This window comes from Erithacus rubecula (assembly GCF_903797595.1).
Source record: "Erithacus rubecula genome assembly, chromosome: 2".
Lineage (NCBI taxonomy): Eukaryota > Metazoa > Chordata > Aves > Passeriformes > Muscicapidae > Erithacus > Erithacus rubecula.
In genome coordinates, this window is record NC_136685.1 from 25,641,707 (window position 1) to 25,660,933 (window position 19,227).

Here is a 19,227-nt window from a genome sequence, read left to right on the forward strand (position 1 = left end):
GCTGCAAATAAATGCTTTAGAAGCTAATTCATGTTTTAAAACAAAGATTTTTTATATGCAGAATATAATATGCATATGGTTTTAATCCACACTAAATCTAGATTTGAAAAAAAAAATCATTTATTTTACTGTGTATGGACTTTGGGCTAAATCTCATAGTATTAATTCCATATAAAAATATGAGATTTATATTGAGACCTTTAGATGGATGCTTTATATATATTTCCATTTGATGTTTAACAAAACTATAAATAAAGTGTATTCTTCTAATTAGTAGAATTTTTATACTATTTTTTTGCAGTTAATAGAACAATGTATCCATTTTGTTAAATTATTAACTTTTTCTTCTGGTAGATTAAATATATATACATCATCTTGGGGAATGAATTGGGAAAACTTGTGTCCACCTTTCAGAATGTTGGTTTTATCCAAAATAATTCAGAAGGAGTTCAAAATGATATAAAAGTTTTGCTTTGACATTTTGTGTTATGAACAAAAGGAGAAGAGGAAAAAATAATAAAAATAAATGTAATTTTGTGAGAATGATACAAAGCAGGAACATACTGGATCAAACCAGTGCTCCATCTGGCCTAGTATTCTGTCTATAGTAGTGGTGGAGGGAAAGCCACTTTAGCAACATCTGTCTCCCATGCATAGTCCTTCAGCAAGCAGAGCTGTCTAATCAGACATTTCTAATAAGTTCTAATATATTTCATGTATTTCCATGATTAATTTGTCATTCACTTATGAACCTGTTGTCTGTGACATGTCTAATTTTTCCGTACCTCCTAAGAGGTGATCTGACTCCCCAGCCTTTTGGTGCAGCAAGTTCTAGGGGCTCTCTGCTTCCTCTCAAAGACAGCAGCTTGTTTTTTTCCTAGTATTTCTCTGTTTATTTTTATCATGTCTCCTCATGTGTCTGTTCTTCACTACAGAATTTGGGGAAGAGATTTTCCATTTATCTTTCTCTGCAGTAGCTTTCTAAATCTTAATTACATTTCCTTCTGCTTTCCCCTCTTTTAATGGAACAGTCTTAGCCCTTTAAATATCTCCTTATATGTCATCTAGGCAATTCACATAATATTTGTTACTTTCTGTAGCTTCTCTAACTCTGCTTGTGTTCCTTAAGGTGCAAGATCCAGAATTGTGCACAGTAACCAATGTATGAGCCCACTTTGGTTTTAGGTAGCAGTGAAATAATGTCCTCTGCCTTGGCCCTCATACTCTTTCTGATCATGCCCAGCTGGGCAGTTTTGCTATGCTTTGCTCTGACTGCAGATTGAGACAATGATTTCAGAGAACTGTCAATGATTTTTCCAAATCTTCTTTCCCGAATTGTAACTGACAGTTGAATTCAGTTGTATGAGGCTATTTCTCCATAGAATATTAATTTACATTTAAAATTATCTGCCACCTTTTCCCTCTTTCCATTTTGTGAGGTCCTCCTGGCATGTGTCAAATGCAAAGAATTCATTAAGCTTCTCTCAAACCCCGTTTGAGTGCACATTTTACACTTTCACCATCAAGCAATCCCACCAATTCCCTGCTTCTAGACTTGGATAGATTTGAATAATTTTTTGTAAGTTAGAGTACTCTTAACAAGACACTTTAAAATTTTTGGTGTAGGTTTTTGAAGTTCCTGTACACGTTTGAATTAATATGTTTTGAAAATTTTTTTATTATTTCCATATAGGCAAGTTCTCCATTTATTAAAATGCCACTTTTTTCCTTGTGATGGTCTTAAGTTTCCTTCTCAAGCCAGTCAGGGGTTTTGAACTACTTTGTGTTCCTCAGCTGTAGCACACATTTTACCTGGGCTTTCAACATTATGTGTTTACATTATGTGTTTAAAAGTTGTTAACGTGCTTGTGAGCCTCACTTTTACATAACTTAGTTTCCTGAAACTGAATATAATAATTTAATCTTCCTGGGTTTTAGGATATACTCTGTTGCTATAGTATCTGGGATGCAAGATCCCACTATGATATCAATTGATAGGAATTTCTCATGTAATAGATTAGAAATATGTCTGTCAGTTGAATATCCTCAAAGGGCTGAGCATTCTGGGGGTGAAATTCTTCAACCTTCTTGTAGGTCTCATCCATTTTTTTACTTCTCCAATCTATATCTATATTACCTATTTTTCCTATTACTTTCAATTCAAAAGACTCTAATTCAGTCATTCTGACTTAAAATAAACTTTTATGTCATAGCCAGGATGTCTCTGAAATATTACACACACTGAAATTGCCCCATGGGTCTGTAATGACAGATACTGTGTTTTGCAGAATAAAGTGGATACCTCCCTTTCTTCCTGCTCTTAGATTCACCTGTCTGCATTTTGTGCATAAACCACTTTTTTGTTTGGTTGTTTTATTTTTTTTTATTAAGTTAACCTTAATTTAACTTCCAAAAAATTACTTGCCTTACCAAATGCTTTTTAAACCAGTTAGAAATAGGAAAAAATACACAGGAGTGTGAAAAAGTCTCAGAGAGGCATGAAGATCATCCACCTTATCTGAGGGTCTTAAACATCCACCAATGATTGTTGTACCCTTGTCTTTTGTGCAATCTGTCTGGTCCTGATGAATAAATATTTATTTGCTTGAAGTAACCTCTGCATGTGCATAAGCTGTGGTGCCTTTGCACAGAAAATTAGTTGATTTTCCTGATTTACTACTTGTTTTTACCTTTTATGAAACTAGATAGAAAACATTGTCAAAACCAGACAAAATAAAACAACTGTAGGATGCATTCTGATCACAGCTTTGTATCAGATACAAGCTGAAGCACCAATAAGCTGAATATTCTCCTGTGTAAAGACCCAAAATGCTTTTTGCTTCCTTCTTGACAGGACGAGACAGTCTTAACTGAGCATGGAAGAGGCACATCTATCAATCATGTCTTATCCATCACAGCAAAGAAAAAAAAGCCAGAAAAGGTGAGAAGTAATGTATATTAGTAACTATAATAGTGCATACTATTATTCTATGTTTATCAGAGAGGAAAGATCAATTTTCCTTAATCTACATTCATTTTACCATTTCAAAAATATGAAAATATCAAAGGGAATAATGCGCATTGAAATTGGTTCATATAATGCATGTGTCTGTACTGTTACTCATTCTTGAGTGAATTCCATAAATGAAAAAGCAATGAAAATTGTAGTAGATAAGGAAGTTTCAATAAACACACTCCAGAATTGTTATGCAAAAGTTATAGGCTATAACTACAAAGATACATAGCATTAATTTTGTACCTAAATGTGTTAGATAACCAAAGAAAGTTTTTAAGTGTGTTTTCTTGAAACCTCCATGGCAACATAGGTGAGGATGAAAAATCCAAGGTAAAAAGTAAAGGAAAAGAAAAGAGCAAAAGTCCAAGTATGCCTAGGGAAATGCACATACACACATAAATATATTTAATTTTTAAACTCTTTACTTGAATCATCTTAGTTGCTGACCTTGTAATGACCACCCAGCCATTCTCTCACCCTTCCTCCTTCTACATGACAAGGAAAGAAAATAAGATGGCAAAGCTCCTAGATTGATAAGGACAGAGAGATTACTTAATATTTACTGTAAGAGGCAAAACAGACTTGACATGAATAAAATAATAATTTACATTCATGGAACTAGAAATAGATTTCGGGCCAGCAAGAAACAGAAAGAAAACCTAAATCCACAGTCCACTTCTTCCCTGGCTCAACTTCACTCATCTATTTCAAAGTTTTCTACCTCCTCCTTTTATTCTGAGAAGTGAAGACAGGGTGGGAGAGAGAGATTCTATTTTGCACCAGCTCCTCTGTGCTGCTCCTTCATCCTCCCACTTTTTCCCTGCTTCAGTGTGGGTCCTCTTTTTGTGCTGCAGGTAGAAACTGCTCCTGCATGGGCTCCTCTGCTCGGTCACAGTTCCTGCCTACAGCTCTCTGCTGCTGCAGCCATGGAGTGCTCCTGTCAGGGCACTCTGTGGGCTGCAGCACTCTCAGGGCATATCCACATTGCAGCATGGGGTCTTTATGTGGGCTGCAGTGCAGATGTCTGCTCTGGAATGGTTCTCTCCATGGGCTGTTGTAATCCGATACCAGAGGTATAAGGAATGTCTTACCTGTCCCTCCTGTCCCTATCCTATTGGCAGACAGCCAGAAATCCCCTCCCTGACCCTTTCCTAGAAAAAGCCAAGACCTGAGATGCACTTCCTCTTTTGCCCTGCTACCACCATGCAATAAAGGCAAAGAGCCACTCTTTTGATCCTTGTGCTTGTCTCATATGCTAGACCTAGCTACTTCTTATTGATACAATAGGAAGAAGTTACAGTTTGTAGCAATGGGCTACTGGAAAATACCTGCTCCACCATGATTTTCTTCAGGGGCTACAGTTCCAACTGGAGCTCTCCACTGCAGGACCTCAAGCTTCTCTTCCCTCTCCTTCTTCAATGACCTTGGCTACTGCCTGGTTGTCTCTCATTTTCCCCCTCAATCCTTTCTCTGCTGAGCAGTGTTTTCTACCCTTTCTTAAATACATTTCTAAAAAAGTGCCATCATCTCAGAGTGAGAGGCTCAACTGTCCCCTGCAGTTGGTTGTTTGGAGCTGACTCAAATGGGTTGTTTCCACCGTGGATCCTGTCCTGTTCTCACAAAAAACACTCCTGCAGACTCCTTTCTAAATAAGATCTTGGCTACTACACCAAATGAAATTGCATAGCTCTTAATACAGAGAAATGCACCTTCAAGGGAAGGAAGGAAGGAAGGAAGGAAGGAAGGAAGGAAGGAAGGAAGGAAGGAAGGAAGGAAGGAAGGAAGGAAGGAAGGAAGGAAGGAAGGAAGGAAGGAAGGAAGGAAGGAAGGAAGGAAGGAAGGAAGTAAGGAAGGAAGGAAGGAAGGAAGGAAGGAAGAAGGAAGGAAGGAAGGGAAGGAAGGAAGGAAGGAAGGAAGGAAGGGAAGGAAGGAAGGAGGAAGGAAGAAGGGAAGGAAGGGTGAACGGCAAGGAAGGAAGGAAGGACGGAAGGGAGGAAGGAAGGGAAGGAAGGAAGGAAGGAGGAAGGAAGGAAGGACAAAGGAGTAAGGAAGGGAAGGACGGAAGGAAGGAAGGAAGGAAGAAGGAAGGAAGGAAGGAAGGAAGGAAAGGAAGGAAGGACGGAAGGAAGGAAGGAAGTTCTGAAAGGCAAGGAAGGAAGGAGAGGAAGGAAGGAAGGAAGGATAGGAAGGAAGAGGGAAGAAGGCAAGGAAGGGAAGGAAGGAAGGAAGGAAGGGAAGGAAGGAAGGAAGGAAGGAAGGATAGGAAGGAAAGGAGGAAGGAAGGAAGGATAGGCAGGAAGGAAGAAGGAAGGAAAGGAAGGCAAGGAAGGAAGGAAGGAAGGAACGGAGGAAGGAAAGGAAGGAAGGAAGGAAGGAATGGAAGGAAGGATAGGAAGGGAGAGTAATGAAGGAGGAAGGAAAGGAAGGAAGGAAGGAAGGAAGGAAGGAAGGAAGGAAGGAAGGAAGGAAGGATAGGAAGGAAGAAGGAAGGACAGGAAGGAAGGAAGGAAGGAAGGAAGGAAGGAAGGAAGGAAGGAAGGAATGAATGGAAGACGGAAGGAAGGAAGGAAGGAAGGAAGGAGGAAGGAAGGAGGAAAGGAAGGAAGGCAGGAAGGAAGGAAGGCAGGAAGGAAGGAAGGCAGGAAGGAAGGAAGGCAGGAAGGAAGGAAGGAAGGAAGGAAGGAAGGAAGGAAGGAAGGAAGGAAGGAAGGAAGGAAGGAAGGAAGGAAGGAAGGAAGGAAGAAGGACGGAAGGAAGGAAGGAAGGAAGGAAGGAAGGAAGGAAGGACAGGAAGGAAGGAAGGAAGGTAAGGAAGGAAGGAAGGAAGGACGGAAGGACGGAAGGATAGGAAGGAAGGAAGGAAGGAAGAGGCAAGGAAGGAAGGAAGGAAGGAAGGAAAGGAAGGAAGGAAGGCAGGAGGAAGACGGAAGGACGGAAGGAAGGCAGGAAGGAAGGAAGGAAGGAAGGAAGGGAAGGAAGGACGGAAGGGAAGGAATGAAGGAAGGAAGGAAGGAAGGAAGGAAATGAGGAAGGAAGGAGGAAGGCTAGGAAGGAAGGAAGGAAGGAAGGAAGGAAGGAAGGAAGGAAGGAAGGAAGGAAGGAAGGAAGGAAGGAAGGAAGGAAGGAAGGAAGGAAGGAAGGAAGGAAGGAAGGAAGGAAGGAAGGAAGGAAGGAAGGAAGGAAGGAAGGAAGGAAGGAAGGAAGGAAGGAAGGAAGGAAGGAAGGAAGGAAGGAAGGAAGGAAGGAAGGAAGGAAGGAAGGAAGGAAGGAAGGAAGGAAGGAAGGAAGGAAGGAAGGAAGGAAGGAAGGAAGGAAAAGAAAAAGATATTTATCATATTATATCATGATTATTGTTTAAAACAGGGGAGGTGGCTGAAGCTACTCTAGAAAAAAACAATTGCAGAGAATATGCCTACTATAATTATTGCAATGTGCATACCCCTACACAGTCAGAAAGCCTAGCTGATCACAGCAAGAGTTGCATAGAATGATATATGTCTGAGCAGGATGAATGCAATGGTAGAGCCTTTAAAATATGACATTTGCAGCATAGGGTAATCTGGGAAGCACATTGCATGCAAATAGAATGACTATCAAAAAATGAAGCTGTTACTCTGACAGACTTATCTGTCAAAGGTATATGCATATTGTTTCTTCCTATGAATTTCTAATCTATGCATTTTCAAACATCTCGCTATGAAATATGATTATCTTTTGAATATAATTTTATGATGTTGTCTACAGGTCATTTAATCTCTTTTCTCTTCAAATGGAGAAAAGTGTAAGTCATGGACGCTTCAGGAGAAAATATTACCCAAGGGTATCCTGTATTAGCATACGCAACAGCTGATAAACACAGATTTGCAATATTGTATCTTATCACTTCATGATGGGTATTCTGTATAATGGATTACTTTTTTCTGGCTTTTTTCAGCTGTAAAAGAGTTTGGAAACTAATATTCCATCTAGAATTACACCTTGTGTGAGACTTTCATGTATTTTCAACTGAAAAAGTATGGACTGTACTTCCTTTATACAATACGACACACTTTTAGTAATATAAGACTTTAAACTATAAATAATAATTATGAAAAGTCCCTGCATTCATACATAAATTGAAAAGATTTCTATAACATTTTGGAATGTTTTTTGACATGAATATGCATTTTGAAAACATACATTAATGTTTATCTCACATCTTGAGCTAGTCCATCCTGGTTCACAAGAGCATTGATACCCGTCAATGAGATCTATGCATCTGAAATAGAAAATGGTGTTATTCAGGTGAAGCTCTGAAATTCTGGATCCAGCACTAGTAGTATTATTCCATGCATTTCACAATAGTAGTATTCTTCCATGGATTTCTGCTGTAATCTATGGTACTTTTCAATAGTTTTTTAATGAATTTCAAAAATTTATACTCTGGGGGCTGGGCATTTTTTAAGGATTCTGATTGTCCCATTAGAAGACATCTTCTTGTTTCAACTGTTGGCATGTAGCAGCTAACGATTTGCTTTTAAGTATTTACATACTAATTAATCCCCATTTACTGAATTCTAGTTATGGTAATGAACAAAAATGCAAGAGAAATTGAGATAATGTCACTATATTATTACATTAGCTTAACCAGGCAACATCTGTCATCTTTAAGTGTGCTTTTACTCTTACTTTATGGGAGAACATAATTAAAAGTATATTTATCCAACTTCCCATATCATTAAGTCTTAAATATTGTTAGTTAGATCCATTATCATGGAGATAATAGTAGTTCAATAAAAATAGGCACCTTCCATGAAGACAAGGGTTTGGCAAGCATTCATTAACATTTATCTCGCAGTTTGTTCCGATGAAACCTCTCCTACAGTGGCACTTGTAGGAGCTAATCCCATCAATGCAACTTCCATTGTTGAGACAAGGAGCAGACATACATTCATCTATATTCACTTCACACCTATCACCTGTTCAAAAATCAAGAAAATGCAACAAAGCTTTAAATTCTAAACTCAAGCAACTAACAGTTTATTTATTTATATTAATATTTCCACATAATTGCTTTTGGTTACATTGCTCATGTATTTCATTATATTCATCAATAAACAATATCCAACTGGAATTACCTATAGTGTAAATATCAAAAAGGATGGTTATATTGACATATATGATGAAAAATAGTAACTATAAAATGATGACACCTGCCATTGTGGCAAGGCAAGAAGCCTTTAAGTGCCAGCTTACAAGCAATGGAGGAATTGAAATTTCAAGATTAAACTTGTTACACAGTTATCATGAAGTTGAATAACACAGGTTTCCTATAGGAGAAATAAAGAACTAAAATGATATATCTTGGTGGTGGTCTAATTTCTAAAATGAAACTGAAATTCAGAAGCTTTTGATAAATAATGCATGACACAAAACTCCTTGAAATTGTTTTTTTGAAGAAATTCACTAGGAATGATATGGTGGTGCACTTTCATGCGTGTAGGTGCCACAATTTCCATCTAAATAGCTTAAAATATTACAAAATCAGTATTACAAAATACTAATTGATGAACAACATGCACCTAGGTCTCTCTGTAGGCAGTAACTGCCCAATGCCTGGGAGGCAGCTGAGCACCACACAGCCAGTTGCTTGTGCCCACAGTAGGATGGGAGGAAGAAACAAAAGGTAAATGTGTGAAAACTTATTGGTTGAGATGATGGTTTAATAGGTAAAGCAAAAGCCATATATGTAAATAGACCAAATAGAGGAATTTATTCACTGCTTCCCCTGGGCAGGCAGATATTCAGCCATCTCTGGGGCCTTGGTTTGAGACAATTTAAAAGAGAACACTCTGGAATGAGTTACAGTAATCATTGAAAATTTTCCATATTCACATGTGTTTCTATTACAACCTAATCTGTTGAAAAACTAAAAATTCCATTTCCTTTCAACTTTGTGCCTAGTTTATTAAAATTAAAAAATGCATGATGAGATATAATTAAGGTTAGATTTTGCCAAGTAAGATTGACTCTGTTGGAAAGAACAGAAATGCCTTGTAATGATATCTCCATATTTTGCCCCTACTAGGAATGATTTACTAATATCAACAGGGAAAATGAACTTTTAGTCCTGACAGTACTAAAAGATTCAGACATCTCTAGAAGGTAAAAGTCCATTTTGTCATTCCCACTCTAGAAAGAATTTCTGAGATTGCTGTGAATAAAATCTATAACCATTACAGTAATTATGATACAATGGGCTTAAAAATGAAAATGAATATATGTATCACAGGAAAATTAATTAATTAAATAAGGGTTTTTTTAATTATTACTTCTAACAAAGAAAATAATTTCACTATTAGGACCTCAAGTGTTTATGCCAAAATGCACAAACTCAAAATATTTTTGTTAGTTCTTAGAGAAAATAATTTACATTTAGATGTTCAAACTTCTTTGTTAAATTCTGCATCCATACCCCTCGAACGATACATCCCTAATACATTATTAATACATTCCTAGCATTAGTCCCTTAGGATCAATGGATTAATCCCTCCTGTTATGAATAAACATTTTAATTTAAATTATTTCCACAAGCAAAATGTACTAGATTTGCAATTTGTTGCACTGTAGACACAAAAGGCTGGCAGTTGGTTATGGCTGTAACCTAGACAGTCTGTCATTCTCTTCCAATGTGATTGCCATTTAATTTGAAACTTGCCTCCTTTTTAAATCCTTTTTCAAAGTATGAAAACTTTTAATTGAAATAATCTTGCTGAATACAACCAAATGTTCTGTAAAGTTGGTGTGAGACAGACTATAATACCACGTAACAAGCACTTTGCTTAAAATGTCACCTGTAAACTTTTTCATAGCTGAGACTACACCAGGTGTGTTACTGGGCCGAAGACACCTCTTTGAGCTCTGCTCTACAGACCATACTTACCTTGCTAGAAATAATTCCCCACACATCAAAGAAAAGGGAAAGTGCCTCACACATACCATATGGGGGGCATTAATGGCAGCTTGGAGGTTCGCCCATATGTCAGAATGCTGCAGGAGGAAAGGAAATGCCATATATGCGAGAAGACTAATATAGACTAATAAGAGTGACACTAGATGAAAAGAAGATACTATTCTCCTACTCTTCCAAGTCTTCCATTCAAGGGAAGAATCAGTCTGTCTCATATCTTAATAAGGATAATTCAGCAGCTTTTTCCAATTCCTGCTCTATATTCAATGTGCGTCACAATTGGCAATGCCTCGGCCTTTTTTGGAGCTCATTTGCACAATTCTACAACTGCATCCCAAACCACAGATTTTCATATCTTCCATAAGACTTTCGTCTGCATCTTGTATGTATTTGGTGTTGGGCCCCCAACTTCAGAAAAAAGCAATAAAGCTGGTTAAGGATCTGGAACACAAATCCTATGAGTGACTGAGGGAGTTTGGATTGATAAGCCTGGAGAAAAGGAGACTCACTACAGCCCCGTGAAAGGTGATTGTAGTGAGGTAGGGGTTTGTCTCTTCTCCAAGGTAACAAGTTCTAGAATGACAGGAAATGGCCTCAAGTTGCACCTGGAGAAGTTAAGACTGGATATTAGGAAAACTTTCTTCACTGAAAGGGTGATCAGACACTGAAACAGCATGCCCAGGGAAGTGCCCCAGATCCTGGGATCTGATGTTTGAAAATACATATATTATGGATTGTTTACTTTATATCAGACTCATAAGAAGATTTAATAGAACTTATAAATATAATAGAACTTATAAATACATTATTATAATATATGGGTTTATGAATTATAAAAATACATAAAACCTCTATGTACCAAATTTGAAATTACTTCTTTATAAGGGTTAAAGACTGAGGAAGATGAAGACTCTTTGATTCTGGTTTTAGTTTGTTTAGTTTTTTTATTATTATTATTTTATTTTTTGTTTGTTTTTTGTTTTGTTTTGTTTTGGGGGAGTTTATAGGAGATAATCAAAACATCAGGTGCTGTTTGAAAAGGTTAAAAATTCAAGATAGGAATTTATGGGAATTTACTATTTTGAAAAGACAAAAAGGAGGAAAACAGAATTTTGTGCAACAATAAAGTTGAATATTTTCTATCTGGGAAAGAAATACAAATGGATGATAAAAAAACAATTGATTGCTGAGAGCACACTCAAAAATGGAAAAGAATAATAAATTAGCGTGCTATACTAATTTATACTGATATAGAAAAAAAGGACAAGAAAGTTGGTCTTTCTCTGGTAACTGAAAATTTTACATCCAGTTGAAAGTAGAAAGAACAGAGAGAAAAGAGATTTCCTTTCAGAATTGCTTAGCAGCACCTAGTTCCATTGTTCAAGTCAATTTTGGTATCAGATATTATTAAGCTATTGACAAATACTTGTGACAATTTAATGAGATTTCATAATAGACATACATGAATTAAAAGATCAATAAATAGGTTTATCATATGCATAACCAATAATGAAGACAATCATGTACATTAACAAAAAATCTATAGCATAAATCTAGGGAATGAAGATTAACAAATTAAACATAAGCAGAAATACTAAAAACCATATTGTGGAGCATATTACAGTTACAGAAAGAAAATAAATTATTTGTTAAATAATTTCTTACAAATCTAAAAACATTTAAAAATAGTAACTGACTGCAAAGAACAAGTACTCATTTTGTCAACTAACATTAATCTTGCTAAAAGCATAAGGTCCTTTCAACATCATTTCAGCATTGTCTCATTCTGCCTGTTATGAGTAAATAATCTGTTAACAAAAGTTTTCTATGTGTAGTGCACAGAAAACTAGAGCTGATAAGGTCACTGAGCTTGTTTTTGTTGATTTCATCTTAAGTAAGATTTATTACAGCTTAGTGACTAATACCAAAGATTTAGATTTTCTATTTATATTGTACTTTGTGTCAGTAATGCACTTATTTCACACAATTATTTCACCCATATCAATTCAAATTAAATTGGTGCTGATTAGACTGCAGTAAATTTTAAAGGCTGCCACCTATTTTGAAGTATCTTTTTCTTTGTTTAGATAAGGTTTGATTTCCACATCAGAGAACTTTACTAGATAAGATTAAATCACAGGAAAAAAAGTAATTAAATTAAAAAAAATAAAACAAATTAAAATTAAATTAAAAAATTTAATTTCATTGTTCTGAAACTTTGACATTTGTTTTCATTATACATCAATTTGAGATCTTAGATACATATACATGGCTCTTGAGAGCTATATCTTCCCATTTAATTAAAAAGTGAATACAAGAACCAGAGAGATAAAATATAAAAACATCAGCTATAGCTTGTAATCTTATTTAGAAATTTGAACTTTGGACTGGAACATGATATCTTTATTCTCTTTGAAGGAGCATGAGACTGGTACTTTTTATTCCCCTAGTCTTGGGCTCTGCTTGGGTTGCCCTTAGACTTTTTCTGCTCCCAGTCTGTCACCAATAGCCTGGCAGTGGTGCCCAGACATCTACCCATATCTTAAAATAAGATTTAATAAATAAAATTAAATATTTTAACATACTTTGGCCTAACCAATTCAATGTAACTTGATTTGTTCCCTGATTCTAATCATTTATTAGTGTATAATATTTTAACAGTTGTTGATTAAAGTTCTCAGTATATTAAAACAATTTTTTAAAAAATTCAACTGATCATTGGGAACAATTCATGTTGTCATCTGTCTTTAAAGGGGCCTGGTCTTCGAAAGAAAAGTTGTTCCTAAATTGCAGCTAATTGGAAAAAAAAAGAATCACAAAAGACCCCACAACAAAACCCGACATCTTATCCTTGTTGGTTAAATATGTTGGGGAAAAGCACTAAAGTTAAACTGCTTTATCAATAATGCAGAATCAAGACAAAAGTAAACCTGCAGATTGCTTGCTCCTTTTCAAATTACAGTTTCCTAAATGCTCATGTGCAGGTGTGTTGCCTTTTATAAATATAACAGGGAATTCTTATATAAACATGCACATAAAGGTTAATACAACTATTTTAACATTTATTAGTTAGGGAATTACATCTGCAGCACCACTGCCTAATGAACAGAAGTTTCTGTGACACCCAAGAAGTATTACTTAGAGTACAGGCCACCTGAAGAAAATATAGCAGGGGGAGGCTTTAAAAGATTTAGACAGGAAAATTATATAGATTTTAAAATTTTTTGCTGAAATATCAAGGATAATTTTGTAGAAGAGTGTACAGGTGATAAGTAGACTAAGATCTTTGGTGAATGGAAGAAGGACATAAAGCTCTATAGAAATTCCCAAAACTGTACTTGTTCTTTGCTCTGTGGAGAATTGCATTCCTCTCAGTTCAGTGGATGCAAATTGCATCTTTTTTTATGCTGTACATTATGTGGAATTCCTCACAGACTGGAATAGATAGAAAAGCACTTTATGCAGAAAAAATACAGAAATGGTTCAGCTTGAGGAAAAAACTGTAAATGTTTCTGCAGTCATGATCCCATGTGTTTTCATGTTTACAACATGATCTATCAAAACATTGTGTATGAACTGGCTCAGCAGCACAGTGACCATTTAAATAAAAATCAACATCATTTTAGGGAAATTTTACTGCATCTCTACCCATTGAATATTTTGTCCTGACTCTGTTAAAATGCAAAGATTACCACTAAAGGCAATGGTGTTGATCCAACAGGTCAAAAAGTCAAGGTCTTTCTATGGTTCCATAGAAACTCCAACGACAACGTAGCATTTTATTGTTTGCAAAATTTACTCTGTATCTATGGTAATAGTTTTTTCCTGGCTGAATTAAAAAGAATGCACATTAATTTTCTTTGTACTATTCAATAACTCATTTCAACTGAATGTATGAGTGATTAAAGAAACTATAATTCAACTCTTAATGTAAATAATATTGAGCTACTTCATAAGAATTAGATAATATTCTATTCATGTTAATATGATTTATTCTCCAATAAGGAGATAAATTTTTGTTCTTGCTATAATATTAAAACCATGTAAAATCTGTGAAATAAGCTCCTTGGCTGTGGTAAAAAGGGTAGGTCATACCTGTGAATCCAGGTAGACAGAGACACCGATAGCCTCCAAGCCTGTTGATGCAGCTTCCTCCATGTAAACAAGGCAAAGTTTCACACTCATTTACGTCCATCTCACACAGAGACCCATAGTACCCAGGTGCACAGTTACAAATGAATCTGTAGAAAAGGGAAATCAGGTATGTTAATGGAAGTAACAATGGGATCTACTGTGATATTTTAAAGCCATATGTATCTCCTGATGTCAAGTCGGTGTCCCTAATCCTCATCCATATTAAAATAATGAACAGAGGTTTCTCATTTCCACGTTTCTGAAGCAAAGAGGGTGATTTACTTTTTATTAAACTAATAGAAAAAATTGGCACAGTAATTTTAATTGAAGGTATAAGAAATTACTTAAGGGCTAATGGTCTGGCACAAGTCTGAATAACTTGTGAAGCGCTATTGAACAAACACAGGGTTTGTAGCAATCTAACTCAAGATCAATTTTCTTCTATTTCAGTCTTTTTTCAAATTAAAATTAAGGAAAAAAAAAGGAGGAAAAGAACAAGTTGTGCTGAAGACATTTTCCCTTCTATTTTCCTTTAAGGTCACATAAAAACAAAAAACTGAGTCTGTAGCACTTGCTTACTTCATTTTAACTTGTATGATGAACGTCCCATCCAAATCAGAATTAACATAAGAAAATCAGGGAAACTTTTCATTTAGTAGTAACTTACCTGTTTATGAGATCCAGGCAAGTTCCATTGTTCTTGCATGGTCTTGATAAACATTCATTGATCTCCACTTCACACAAGGTCCCAGTAAAGCCATGTTGGCAGGAGCACCTAGCAAAAAAGATGTTGCTACATTATTTTTTAGGTCATGATAAAGATTCCAGAAAAAATTATGGCAGATGTTAAGAGATATTAATTAAATGGTACCAAAATAATGTTTGTTTTTTACTGGTAATTGCAAAGGGCAATACTTTAACAAGCACCAAAAAGGAAAAGTGTCTGAAGCCCAGTAAATAAGACTTTTGTTGTCATTAGCTGAAGGCTACAGGCTTTGTGCTGACCACACTGTGCAAGGGCTTGCTTAGAACTTGGCGTGAGCTGCTTTTCTCTTGCTGACACTTGCCCTGCAGCCAGCTCACTGGTGCCTCTCATGTTACAGCTTCTGCTCTGGAACAGAGTCTATGGTGAGGGTGTAAGTTAACCATAGTGTTACAAATTATAGCCTTTTGTGTTCCATTCCTGACATCCAGAGACACCTGGACAACCTCGAGAAGTAGGTTCTTGTGAGATTTAACAAGACCAAGTGCAAGGTGCTGCACCTGGGTCAGAGCAACCCTCATATGAACACAGCTGGGGGATGAAAAGATTGAGAGCAGCCCTGCTGAGAAGGACTTGGGTGTGATGGTGAGTGAAACGCTCCAGGAAGGCCTGAGACTGAAGATCAGAAAAAATCCACTGTGAACATCATAGTTCTCCTGACAAAGACTTCCAGATGTCAGTGACTTGCAGTACTTGTCAGTGACTGCCAGTTTTTGAGAAAGAACAAAATCACTGATCACAGGATACACACAGACATTGTGAGGTTAATCATAATCAAAGAGACATAATTGCATGATTTTTTATATAACAGCTATAACTACATTATTAATGAAGTTTTTATTTTAATTTCAACTAGGGTTGTTTGTACTATTATAACTGGGCTAACAACTCGGCTTTTTTAAGATAGATCCTTATGATTTTAATTAGCCCTACAATAAATTCTTGGGGTCATACTTATGGTGTATATGTATTACTTTTTGCACAGAAGAAGATTTAGACTATAATGTTAACTGTCAAACACATTACAAATACCCCCCTCCCCCCCCCACCTTCACTGAATGTCAGCAAACATTAAACAGGAAAAGTACAAAAGGAAAAGATAGATGATAAAAATCCATACATCATATCTGTCATTCAAGTAATTTTCCTGACCTGTAGTTGTTGATCCCATCCACACAGAGACCTCCATTCTGGCATGGATGGGAGATGCATTCATCACTGTTTACTTCACAGTAAGTACCCTCAAATCCTGAAACACAGATTTCATTAACCATGAATAAATGAACTCTACTACTCTATGTGAATAAAAGGGTCACTGATTCTCGTGGAGGTTTGACTACCTGCACCCAGGACTAACTCATAGAGTGGAAGTGGCAGGCCTGGCAAACCTCAGCTATGCTCAGAGCTGTTTAAGAAAAGCCTGAAGAAGCATCAGCAATGGCTACCTCTTCCCTTTGGAGCATGTAAGCTGAAGCTCTTGTCCGTGGTGTTTGACTGAGCTGTGCTGCAGCCATGCTCAGTGCCCAGCTGTGTTGACTTTGGCCTGCAGACAGGCACCCTGGCTTCACCTTGGATCTGCCCCATTCCCTGTAGCCTTGACTGGCATCCTCTGCTGCTCCTGGACTCAGAGACTGGTGCTGCCCTGTCTGCCTCATTCATATACTGACAGACTTCTGGCTGACCTCTGCTTCTGGAGGATACAGCCCTTACTGCTCACTGACCCTAAGATCAGGACTACAAAGTAACCCTGAAAGGACTTTCTCCAACTATATTTGTTCCTTAGTTTCAGCAAGTTAATTTCCAGACAGTATATGAAGTCTCAACGTAGTTTAATGAACTAGAGAGAACAGATTTGCATAGAGTACCTGGATAAATATACTGGGGAAATGTAACCCATTTTAAAGGACTTAATAGGTTTTATTGGAGAGTGGGACAAAATCAGATACTAAAAGCTAAATTGGTAATTAATACATTAGAGAGAGTAGTGGAAGTTAGAGGACCACACTTATTCAAAGCAGTCAGTAGCGAAAAAAAAAAACCCAACTGATTTTAATATTTAACTGAAGAAAAAATGTGATTAAGATCTTATCTGAACAGTACATTACTTGCATAATACATTTGCCTGTGTAAATGTTCCAGAATATGTACTAAAACGAAATAAGACACTTTTCAGTGATATATGAACCCTATTTCTGCTCTTAGACAGCATACTACATCTTATAACATTTGCATAAATAGGTGTTCTGCTAAATGCCTACTTGTGTTAAAATTCTATACATACGGTGGAGAAACTGTAGCTGCTTAGTTGAACTTTGCAAAAATTCAATATATTTGTTTACAATTGATGGAGAAAGGAAAACATTGCAATGAGTAAACTATTTGCATTGCATTTGCATGACTAATATGTGAGTGCTGACTGCAGGTTGCCTAAGACCATTAATAGAGTTCACCAAAATGATTTTGCATATCATAGATAAAAAAATTAATTGAAACAACTTTAAATTAAGCTATTGGAATTCATTACATAGTGATATAAATGTGGCAAATATTATATTGGATTCTTTATTAAAATAATAAGCAAAAATTGCTATCTGTATTTTTTAGATACCCAAATAAGAAGATTCATTTATTTTTTTCTATATTATGCATTTGTGGTTTTCTAAATACTTAATGAAGGTGGGGAAATCACAAAAGAACTCTGTTAGAATAGTATGGCTTACTTTTATCTAGAGAAAATAATGACTGGAAGAAATAATTGTCTTGGTCAGAGCTGCAGAGAAAGCTGTTGGTACTCCAATATATGATCTAAACATGAGCCCACATCAAAGCAGTTGGTATTTTCTTCTTATCAGAATTATTTCGACTCAGTAACTTTTGGGCCTGACTGAAATTTTCTGAAGGTTTCAGAGCAATGTTACTATAAAGCTGGAAAAATAAAGCCTGGAACATTTCTCAATCTAACCGTTAAATTATAGTCACTTAGTTGTTATGATGCTATTCTTTTTTCAGAAATTCCTTGAGCATTATTTATTTCCTATTTGTATGTTTCACAAAATAAAGAAAAAAACCCAAAACAATAAGGACAAAAAAAGCCCAAAACAATAAGGACAAAAAAAGCCCAAAACAAACCACCAAAAGATCACCAATCCCCCCAAAAATCTGTAAAAGAGTTGTCATAATAGGGAGAAAAAAAATCTGTTTCAGTGTATTGTTTTGAAGTATCTCCCTCCACACAGGCAACTTTGCATTCTGAATGGTTGAGTTTATTAAGTGAAAATGAGCCTGAACCATTGTGAACCATCCAAATACTCATCTGTAGCATGTGAAATCTGCATCTTAATGCTGTTGAACCTTCATCTATTCCTGCCTATAGCTTGATTAAGGAAAAAAGAAAGGTAAAAGAACTGTGAAATCGTACACCACCGACCAAGTTAAGTACTAGGCCTAGTTGCGTGAGTAGTCAGAAGCTACTGACACAAAAAATATATTGATATGTGCCATTCAGTGTCACTGAGTAAGAGCAGAAAAGATGATAACACATTTCTCTAACTCTGGTTTAATTAAGGAATTGGAGGACATAGTGATTGTAAGACACTAGGACTCACAGAACTCTTTGTAGTCAACTTCCTCATCTGTAAATGCTCATTTATTTGTAATGTTTGAAATTTCTAACTAAATTTGATTACTGAGTGGAAGACTGTCAATGGGTAGGGAAAATGGAATTTCACTGAAAAAGAACACACTGAAGGAAAACCAATGTAGCAATAAAAATAATTAACAGATATATAGTTATATTTTAGCTTTATAATGCCACTGCAGAAGAGTTGTGAAGATAACAAAGCAAAACTGAAAAAAAAAATCTTTTACACAAAATAACTTCTTACTTTTTGTGTTACTATAGAATATTTAAGCAAGTATCTTTAAAAAACCACAACAGTTATCATATTCAAATATATAAAATGGAAAAGGGAGACATTGCTCATCCTGCTTTTGCCTGTCATCCTCACTGTTTGTGGATGTTTTATGGTTTTCTTGAAGTAAATAATACAGAAGTGAATATACAAAGCATTATTTAAACCCATTTTTTGAATGCAGTAGTACATATTTTTCTAGCCCATAGTAATATATCAATACCTCAATACCCTGAGAGACATAAAATAAGCAAACATAAAGCAGGCATTCTACTTTACCTGTTTTTCCCGCAAATAGAGAAAAATAACATTTTCATCACAAAATTTTACTGTATATCTACTACATTATGAAATGAGCAATCTAAGTATTCTCTTTACTATAATGTTTTCTTATGCATAGTGACAAATTATCTCAGTCCCTTTTTATTAAACAAGTAATTTTTTTTTCATAATG

General features: G+C 36.0%; 1 protein-coding gene across 1 annotated transcript in view; it reads right to left on the reverse strand.

The window, feature by feature from the left end:
• EYS (eyes shut homolog) overlaps nt 1-19,227 on the reverse strand; it is a gene marked incomplete at its 5' end in the record, with an annotated part of 591,920 nt that overhangs the window by 383,194 nt on the left and 189,499 nt on the right. The window contains 5 exons of the mRNA XM_079298292.1: nt 7,196-7,274; nt 7,803-7,974; nt 14,061-14,206; nt 14,767-14,874; nt 16,015-16,111. Of these exons, the coding sequence (XP_079154418.1) occupies nt 7,196-7,274; nt 7,803-7,974; nt 14,061-14,206; nt 14,767-14,874; nt 16,015-16,111 (602 nt within the window). The remainder of the gene's footprint in view (nt 1-7,195; nt 7,275-7,802; nt 7,975-14,060; nt 14,207-14,766; nt 14,875-16,014; nt 16,112-19,227) is intronic.